Source organism: Lithobates pipiens, unplaced genomic scaffold (assembly GCF_037356315.1).
Source record: "Lithobates pipiens isolate NorthernLeopardFrog02 unplaced genomic scaffold, aLitPip1_a1.2 Scaffold_56, whole genome shotgun sequence".
Taxonomy (NCBI): domain Eukaryota; kingdom Metazoa; phylum Chordata; class Amphibia; order Anura; family Ranidae; genus Lithobates; species Lithobates pipiens.
Genome location: NW_027507878.1, coordinates 358,698 through 368,920, shown reverse-complemented (window position 1 = coordinate 368,920; position 10,223 = coordinate 358,698). Strand labels below are relative to the sequence as shown.

General features: G+C 48.0%; 1 protein-coding gene across 1 annotated transcript; it reads right to left on the bottom strand.

Annotated features, from left to right (window-relative positions):
- Window positions 1-6,631: 6,631 nt before the first annotated feature.
- Window positions 6,632-10,223, bottom strand: LOC143957999 (galectin-1-like). The gene is made up of 4 exons (XM_077467441.1): window positions 10,168-10,223; window positions 9,225-9,304; window positions 7,113-7,272; window positions 6,632-6,960 (listed from the first exon to the last, which is right to left on the bottom strand). The coding sequence occupies exons 1-4, from the start codon at window positions 10,177-10,179 to the stop codon at window positions 6,817-6,819; spliced, it is 396 nt and encodes a 131-aa protein (XP_077323567.1). The 5' UTR covers window positions 10,180-10,223; the 3' UTR covers window positions 6,632-6,816.

Here is a 10,223-nt window from a genome sequence, read left to right as displayed (position 1 = left end):
TCCAGTGGCACCAGCCCTCCACCCCCCCTCCAGACTGTGCCACCACCACCCCCCCTCCAGTGCCACCAGCCCACCACCCCCTCTCCAGTGCCACCACCCCCCTCCAGTGCCAACAGCCCACAACCTCCTCCAGTGCCACCACCACCCCTCCAGACTGTGCCACCCCCCTCCAGTGCCACCACCACCCCCCTCCAGTGCCGCTACCCCCACCTCCCTCCAGTGCCACCACCCCCCCTCCAGACTGTGCCACCACCACCCCTCGAGTGCCACTAGCCCACCACCCCCTTCCAGTGCCACCACCCCTCCAGACTGTGCCACCACCCCTCCAGTGCCACCACCCGCCCTCCAGTGCCACCAGCCCTCCACCCCCCCTCCAAACTGTGCCACCACCAACCCCCCTCCAGACTGTGACACCACCACCCCCCCTCCAGACTGTTCCACCACCACCCCTCCAGACTGTTCCACCACCCCCCCTCCAGTGCCACCCCTCCCTCCAATGCCACCATCCCCCCTCCAGTGTCACCACCCCCCCCCTCCAGTACCACCAGCCCACCACCCCCCTCCAGACTGCCAACACCACCCCTCCAGACTGTGCCACCACCACCCCCCCTCTAGTGCCTCCACCACCCCTCCAGACTGCCACTAGCCCCCTCTAGTGCCACCACCACCCCTCTAGTGCCACCACCACCCCTCCAGACCCCTCCAGACTGTGCCACCACCCTTCCAGACTGTGCCACCACCACCACCCTTCCAGACTGTGCCACCACCACCATCCCTCCAGACTGTGCCACCACCACCACCCCTCCAGACTGCCACCATCCCCCCTCCAGACTGTGCCACCACCACCACTCCTCCAGACTGTGCCACCACCACCACTCCTCCAGACTGTGCCACCACCCCCCTCCAGACTGTTCCACCACCCCCCTCCAGACTGTTCCACCACCCCCCTCCAGACTGTTCCACCACCGCCCTCCAGTGCCACCCCTCCCTCCAATGCCACCATCCCCTCTCCAGTGCCACCACCCCCCCTCCAGTACCACCAGCCCACCACCCTCCCTCCAGACTGCCACCACCCCTCCAGACTGTGCCACCATCACCCACTCCAGTACCACCGCCACCCCCTCTCCAGTACCACCACCATGCCACCCACCTCCAGTACCACCGCCACCCACCTCCAGGACAACCATGCCTCTCCAGTACCATCGCCACCCTCCTCCAGTACCACCACCCACCCTCCGGTACCACCGCCACCCCTCTCCAGGACCGCCACCCCCTTCAGTACCACCACTGCCACCCACCTCTAGTACCACCACCACCCACCTCCAGTACCACCGCCACCCCCTCTCCAGTACCACCACCATGCCACCCACCTCCAGTACCACCGCCACCCCTCTCCAGGACCATCATGCCTCTCCAGTACCATCACCACCCTCCTCCAGTACCACCACCCAGCCTCCAGTACCACCGCCACCCACCTCCGGTACCACCGCCACCCCTCTCCAGGACCGCTACCACCTTCAGTACCACCACCGCCACCCACCTCCAGTACCACCATCAGCCCCCCTCCAGTACCACCACCACCACCCACCTCCAGTACCACTGCCACCACCTCCAGTACCACTGCCACCCCTCTCCAGGACCACCACCGCCACCCACCTCCAGGACCACCATCCCCCTCCAGTACCACTGCCACCCCCCTCCAGTACCACCACTGCACTGGTGACACAGGTTTCACTCGGGACACAGGCTGCACAGAAATGTTTTACTTTGTTCTACAGTGGAAAAAAATATAGTATCAAAATCATGCTTTTCGGGGGGGGGGGGGGGGCCCTTCCTGATTTCTTGCATCGGGGCCCTGAGGTTTCTAGTTCCGCCTCTGGGTGTGACTGAGCATGGGGCGCCCATCATCACTCTGCTGGGGTGTCACCACTCACCACAAACATCAAGGGGGCAAAAGATGACCGTCCTCAAAGTCATTTCTACAACACAAAGGGGGAGATTTACTAAGACTGGAGAGTGCAAAACCTGGTGCAGCTGTGCATGGGAGCCAATCAGCTTCTCACTTCAGCTACTTCAATTAAACTTTGCCAAAAAAAGAAATCCTGGAAGCTGATTGGTTTCTATGCAGAGCTGCACCGGATTCTCTACTCTCCAGTTTTAGTAAACCGACCCCAAAGTAACAATTTCCATTCCCTGCTCCCCACCTCGCAGGCTATGGGCAGTATGTGATGTCTGTGTACATGGCTGTGAGTGGTGTGGGACATCTCTGCACCGGGGAATGGGCAGGGTGGGGCAATTATACACTTGGGTATGGGTGGCTTGCAATGTCTGTGCACCTGGCTATGGGTGGCTTGCAGGCCTGTACTGGCCATCGGGACTACCGGGAGTTTCCCGGTGGGCCGATTGGCTCAGTGGGCCGGTTGTCAGACAATGTGTTATGTGTTTGACTCACTACACTTCTCTCCCTGGATTCTCCATGTCAGTTGTGTGTTACAATAACGCCGGCGGCGGCAGCTCTGCTCCTGCATCTGGCACACAAGCACCACCCCCTCGTGACGCCGCCACTCACTCCCCTTACATTACAGGCTGCCTCCTTGTCCCAGCGCCGTGACGTCATTCACGCCCGGGGACATGGGAGGAGCCGGAGTGCAGCGAGTTGCTGCCCAAGCTTAGCTGCAACCAAGAGGAGCCAGCACCGCCAAGTCCACTTCAGACAGCAGCACAGACAGGGTAAGGGGACAAAGAATAGTCTTATCAGTGTAATTCAAGCACTAAATAATAAGATAATCGGATGCTATATGGGATGCAGGCTGCATGGCAGCATGATTAATAATAAACTGAGAGTCTGGCTGTTACTGTCAGTGTCCGTGATTACTGTAATATGCAGCATGGCAGGGGGAGGGGAAGGGGTAAATGTATTGCCACTGGTCATGGTAACTGATAAATAATTTAATGTCACTGGTCATGGTAACTGATTTTTATTCATCAGTTACCGTGACCAGTGACATTAAATTATTCATCAGTTACTGTGGCCAGTGCCATTAAATTAATAATTGACCAGTGGCATTAAATTATTAATCAGTTACCGTGACCAGCGTCATTAATATTAATTGAATGCCACTGGTCAATTATTAATTTAATGTCACTGGCCAAGGTAACTGATCATCAATTACCGTGACCAGTGGCATTAAATTATTGATCAGTTACCGTGGCCAGTGGCATTAAATTAATATTAATACCACTGGTCACAGTAACTGATGAATAATTTAATGCCACTGGTTACGGTAACTGATGAATAATTTTATCGTATTTTTTTGCGCAATTATGTATAGTTTATATACTGTTTTTGTGTGTATTTGCAAAATTAAAGTGGGCCGGTCTGGATGAAGTCCAGGGCCAAATTTTTGTCCCAGTCCAGCCCTGGTGGCTTGCAATGTCTGTGCACCTGGCTATGGGTGGCTTGCAATGTCTGTGCACCTGGCTATGGGTGGCTTGCAATGTCTGTGCACCTGGCTATGGGTGGCTTGCAATGTCTGTGCACCTGGCTATGGCTGGCTTGCAATGTCTGTGCACCTGGCTATGGGGAACTTGGGATATTTGTGTACCTGGCTATGGGTGGCTTGGGACATCTTTGCATCTAGCTATGAGCGTTGTATGATGTCTGTACAACTGGCTATCAGAGGTGTTTGACATCTGTGCACCTGGCTATGGATGGCATGGAATGTCTATGCACCTGGCTATGAGAGGTGTGGGACAAATTATTCTCTGTGATTTATCTACATGAAATCAGCCTCAGAAGCCGTGTAATTCATATGTGTTCAGGTTTAAAGGGATGAGGTGGCAACTCTAAGCACTTCCCCATGTATACTAAGTCCTCACCATTGGTGTCCATCACCTCATCACAGGACCTGCAGCTGAGGGGGATGAAGACACCTTCCATAGCAATGTTTCTCAACTCCAATCCTCAAGGCGCCCCAACAGGTCATGTTTTCAGGCTTTCCATTATTTTGCACAGGTGATTTGATCAGTTTCACTGCCTTAGTAATTCCCACAGCTGTTCCATATGAGGGAAATCCTGAAAACGTGACCTGTTTGGAGCACCTTGAGGACTGGGGTTGAGAAACTCTGGTCTATAGTATGTCAGTCACTTCCCAATATCCCTCTGCCCAGTAGGGCATGCTCCCAGATGGCACACACATTCCCAGGTTTCCACCACTTCTCACATAAGAGGACTCTGCCCAGACCTCCCATGGTCTGCACCACCTTGTCTGGGGCTTCAGCCCTGCAAAGGGCCCTTTAGATGAATAATGGAGGTCAGGAGATGACGTCTTAGTAGCTCTGGGGCGTCTCGCTCCCATGCCCCATCTCTAGAGGACGGCTTTCTCTAAAAAGGGGAATTGCAGAGGAGGGCAGAGATATATATTTTTTTTGATGAAGGTAACCAGGACTTTTTTTCAGCGGGAACGCGGGGGGAACGCAGCTCCGGAACCTCCAGCACTGAATGTATTCTATGGCAAGGTTTGCTGGAGGGTCAATTGAAGCTGACTGCTGTGGGGATCTATTTTTTTTGTGGGGGTCTATTGTTGCTGAGGGGTCCATTGTTTCTGGGGGGAGGTCTGTCATTATGTGTCAGGGGATCTATTGTTGCTGTGGTGGGGTCTGTTGCTGCTTGGGTGGGGTCTATCAAATTCCATACAAGAAGTGGTACTGGGTGGAGCCAATAGACAGTGCTCGGAGGTGGGTAGGGGGTGGAGCCAAGAGACAGTGCTCGGAGGTGGGTAGGGGGTGCGGAGACTAAGGGGGGAGTTCCTGCACCTATTCTCTGAGAAGAAAAGCCCTGGAGGTAACAGAGTGTAAAGCAGTCAGCTTGTCTGCTTAATAGATCTCGGAGTTCCTGAGCCCCACAATGGGGAGGAGATGAGAAGATCTCAGCAGGAAGTGCAGACGGGATCGTGTCCCCTAACCATCCACCTCACCATAGTGCAGATCACAATTTTTATTGTTTTGTAAAGTTAGTATAGCAGGCAAGTCATTTATCTTCTCCGGGGAGGCTTTGCTGCTGTTGGAATTATTTGTTTTGATTTACGTTGCCTGAGCACAGGGAGTAAAAATTTAATGGAACAATAAAATTGAAAGAATATAATCGTATTGTGAAATTAAGATTAGAAAAGACTATAGTGACATAGAAAAGAACACAACCACATTCCAAAAGTCTAATAATAAATTTGAATAGATTAGAAAAAAAAAATAAAAAATAGAAAAAAGGAGAACAGAATTAAAAAAAAAAAAAAAAAAAAAAAAAAAACAGAAAAATATAGAATAGAAACAATATAACCATCTTCTGAAATTTGAATAGAATATAAATAATGGATAAGAAAGGAATAGAGTGAAATAGAAAATATAACCATATTCCAAAATTCTAATAAATTAGAATATAACAGATTGGAATGCAATAGAAAATAAGAGAATTGAATTAAAAAAAAAAAAAAAACTGAATATAAGAAATTTTTTTTATATATATATATAACTAGAAAGAATATGATCATCTTCTGAAATTTGAAGAGAATCGAAAATAAAAATAAATAAGAGATAAAGGAATAGAATGAAAAAAGTAGAATTGAAATAGAATACAACCATCTTCTGAAATTCAGATTTTGTGTAGAAAGAATAGGAAAAAATTGAATAGAAAAGGATAGAATAGAAAAATAGAAATAATACAAGTCTTCCGAAATTCTAATTTTGTACAGAATAAATAGGTTAAAATAGAATGGAAAAAAAAAATAGAATAGGAAAGAAGGAGAATAGAATACAATAGAAACATTTGATTAAAAAACAAAAAAATAAAAAAAAGTAGATTATAACAGAACACTCGCCCTGCATTTAATCTCTTAGTGTTAGTCATAATGTCATGGTGATTGAGGTCTTCAGAGACGTTCAGATTTCCTTGAATAGTTTTTAGTAGGGACCATCTAATGTAGGGAGTCCTGTGTTGCATCTCAGATAACGGTGTGTTAGTTGGGAAGTTGTACCTCGGAGGTATCTGCAGAGGGGGGGGGAGGGGGGTCACCGAGCCGGTGTGGTGCGGCTGGGAATTTTAGGCCACAAGATCCAAACCTGATGTTGGTTCATTGTGACTCCAAAGACCAGCAACCTTTATCTTATTGTTTGATTATAAATATTATTGTTTCTGTTTTAAGGAATGTTCATTTTTTGGTTATTTGTTAATAAATGGCCACTGCAGCCACAATTTCTCCAATGTGGTCTCATCCTTTGGGTACAAGTGTTTAATTTGGGGATAGGTAGTGGTTCTTTTTGCCATGGTGTTGGAGAAGATTACATAGAACCCCAAACACTTTTTTCCAGTAGAGACCCCAAAAAATAAGTGGTTGTTGCAATATTTTATGCAACATTGCATTTGAAAGACAGCTGCACAAATGTCCCCCCCCCCCCCCAAAAAAAAAAAAATTAATAAAAAAATAAAGTCTAATTTTGGTCAGAATTGTGCAGCTCTAGATCTTGTCCTACCTGCCAGATAACTTCTCTAGAATTACATTTTCAGCTTGTTGGGGCCCCAAACCAATGAAACCTCGTATTAAAGCATGTTAAAAAAAAAAAAAAAAAAAAGACACAATGGAGCTCATTGGATTTTATTTGGAAGGCGGATGGAATCCATTCCTAGTACGGGGTAAAGCACGATGTTTGGCTACATGAGCAGCAGGAACAGAGATACAAGATAAGAATCTTTGTCCACTATGGACATTCCACAGATCCTGGATAGGGACACGTGGGGGACAGGCGGTTCCTCTGTGGGATTCTTCATTTGAATGTGATGGATTTGAGCTGGAGGTCCACCAAAGACAAGTAGGAGATCACCTCTATGGGAAAGCGGACCGGAAATGAGAAAGGATTTCCGGTAGGTAGTTGTATGGTGATCTTGTCTTGCTCAAACTGGAAGCAAACCTGCAAGAATATAAAAAAAAAAAGTGTCAGCTTGCCACACACACACCATCATAGCAAATCCTATATACCCTTCACCTCACCCATCATTCAGAGATATTATGTGCCCAATATGCACAAGGATACCACTTTGCCCCCCTCCAACATAGACCTACCATGATGTCTGACGCCTCCTGGAAGGGGAAGACGCTTTCCTTCAGCTCCTCTCCAAAGACATCGTTCACCATAGAGTTCAGGATTATCTTGCGCTCATCAAAGCGAGGGTTAAAGTGCAGCACTAGATTCTTTTCATCTTTTCCCAAGTTTATGGAAAACCTAGAAAGACGGAAACAGCAAATATTCTGCTCAGCTGACCTTGTTGGATATCGTACTCGAGTCCTTCACCAGTGGTCCTCCCGTGGGTACTTCACCATCCCCCACATTATGAATTTACATGATATCAGCCAATATTCCCTCACTGACCTTGAGAGTTGTAGCCACTGTGGAACAATTCATCCTGGATGGTCAAAAACAGTGAAGTCATTGAAGACTAGTCTCAGCTCTCTTCTCCCATCCATCCCAACAGGGCTGGACTGGGACAAAAATTTGGCCCTGGACTTCATCCAGACCGGCCCACTTTAATTTTGCAAATACACACAAAAACAGTATATAAACTATACATAATTGCGCAAAAAAAATACGATAAAATTATTCATCAGTTACCGTAACCAGTGGTATTAAATTATTCATCAGTTACTGTGACCAGTGGTATTAATATTAATTTAATGCCACTGGCCACGGTAACTGATCAATAATTTAATGCCACTGGCCACGGTAACTGATCAATAATTTAATGCCACTGGTCACGGTAATTGATGATCAGTTACCTTGGCCAGTGACATTAAATTAATAATTGACCAGTGGCATTCAATTAATATTAATGACGCTGGTCACGGTAACTGATTAATAATTTAATGCCACTGGTCAATTATTAATTTAATGGCACTGGCCACAGTAACTGATGAATAATTTAATGTCACTGGTCACGGTAACTGATGAATAAAAATCAGTTACCATGACCAGTGACATTAAATTATTTATCAGTTACCATGACCAGTGGCAATACATTTACCCCTTCCCCTCCCCCTGCCATGCTGCATATTACAGTAATCACGGACACTGACAGTAACAGCCAGACTCTCAGTTTATTATTAATCATGCTGCCATGCAGCCTGCATCCCATATAGCATCCGATTATCTTATTATTTAGTGCTTGAATTACACTGATAAGACTATTCTTTGTCCCCTTACCCTGTCTGTGCTGCTGTCTGAAGTGGACTTGGCGGTGCTGGCTCCTCTTGGTTGCAGCTAAGCTTGGGCAGCAACTCGCTGCACTCCGGCTCCTCCCATGTCCCCGGGCGTGAATGACGTCACGGCGCTGGGACAAGGAGGCAGCCTGTAATGTAAGGGGAGTGAGTGGCGGCGTCACGAGGGGGTGGTGCTTGTGTGCCAGATGCAGGAGCAGAGCTGCCGCCGCCGGCGTTATTGTAACACACAACTGACATGGAGAATCCAGGGAGAGAAGTGTAGTGAGTCAAACACATAACACATTGTCTGACAACCGGCCCACTGAGCCAATCGGCCCACCGGGAAACTCCCGGTAGTCCCGATGGCCAGTACAGGCCTGCATCCCAATAGTGAGAGGGAGAAAGGAGAGTCACTACTACTTCATGCCCTTTCTCAAGAGATATCTGCCCCAACAGTAGATAAAGTGCTTTGAGGTCCCCAGGGAGAAAAGGGCTACAGAAATTAAAAGCCAATTTTATTTAATTTATTTTTTTGTTCACATCACTTCCATAAGGTGTCACCATCCTCTGAAGGACCAGAAGTCCCGGAAATTCAGCCAACCCCCCCATGGGGTGTATGTACCATGGCAGGGAAGAGGTCTGCCAATCAGAGCAGTGGAGGGATGGAGGACTGGTAGACGGAGAGCGTAGATGGGAGTCACAGGATTGTCATATTTCAGATGATGGCTGACAAGTCAGACAAGTTTTATCATCCAGGATGACATTTTGTCACAAATGTTGAAGATAAATTTGCTCCAATCAAATCAATTTGATGTCCGGTATTATTTGAGGGACCAAATTCCCAGTGAGGGGTCAGGAGGATGGACTGTACACAGAGCACTTCTACTTCTGTAAGTTGTACATTTGGCAAATTCTAGTATTATACAGAGATCAGACGTATACATTATATAATAAGTAGCCGAGGATAAAATCTTCACCTACCTTGTACATCCCCCCGGAATGAAGCCCCCCACCTCCACAGAGTGACCGGGTTTGAGGCTGAAGTTATACAAGACAGCCGTCTGTATGGGAGAAAGGAGAAAATTACTACAAAACCCGTATACTAGAGGGGCAGGGCCGTCTTACCGAGCACAGCCCAGGGGCCCCAGATGCACATGGGGGGCCCCCCCACCCCAATCAGGGCCAGTTGTATCTAGAGTGACGATATCGACACTGCAGGGTGGAATTGTATACTGCAGCCCTCAAATGGTTGATTGGGAGCTGATCTCCCCGGTGGAAGCAGGGACGGACTGACAACTCATGGGGCCCCCGGGCAACAGGAGAAGATTATGGGTCCCCCGGGCAATAGGAGATTATGGGGCCCCCAGGCAATAGGAGATTATGGGGCCACACAATATACACACACACAGAGGGGGGGGGGTGTATATTTACTACACCCTTTATATTAAAGGCAGGTCATCATTTATACACCCAGCAACATCATACTAACCACATGAAGCAGCACCATGCCACCAGTGCCCAGACCCAGCAACCCTACACCAATCTATACCTACCACCCTCCATACTCAAACCCCATTCCTTCCACTTACCATCCCCAACAGCACTATTTGAATGACAGCCCAAAACACCAACAGCACCATACCCACCCCCAACAACTAGGGGTGCCACATCATCCCTTTAACCCAGGACACATATGAATTACATGGCTTCTGAGGCCAATTTAATGCAGATAAAGCACCAAGTGAGCTTAATTACTACCTTAATCAGCTACAGAACCCGTGTAATTAATGTGTGTCCTGGATTAAACCCTACCAACAGCCCTACATCCCCCCATGTCCTCCCCCATCAACATCCATACTCAGCAACCCAACCCACATCGCACATTTTCTCAGCTTTTGCAGCTTCCATCGGTGCTCATACTCACATTATCTGCCATGCTGCTTCCTTATCAGACAAACTTGTGATCAGCTGCACTTCTAC

What these genes read in the sequence shown, in the direction of transcription:
- LOC143957999 (XM_077467441.1), bottom strand. An exon ending in ATTCCGGGGGGATGTACAAG is followed by an intron (nt 7,273 to 9,224) that starts GTAGGTGAAGAT and finishes CCGTCTTTCTAG; the next exon opens with GTTTTCCATAAACTTGGGAA. An exon ending in AGGAGGCGTCAGACATCATG is followed by an intron (nt 6,961 to 7,112) that starts GTAGGTCTATGT and finishes ATATTCTTGCAG; the next exon opens with GTTTGCTTCCAGTTTGAGCA.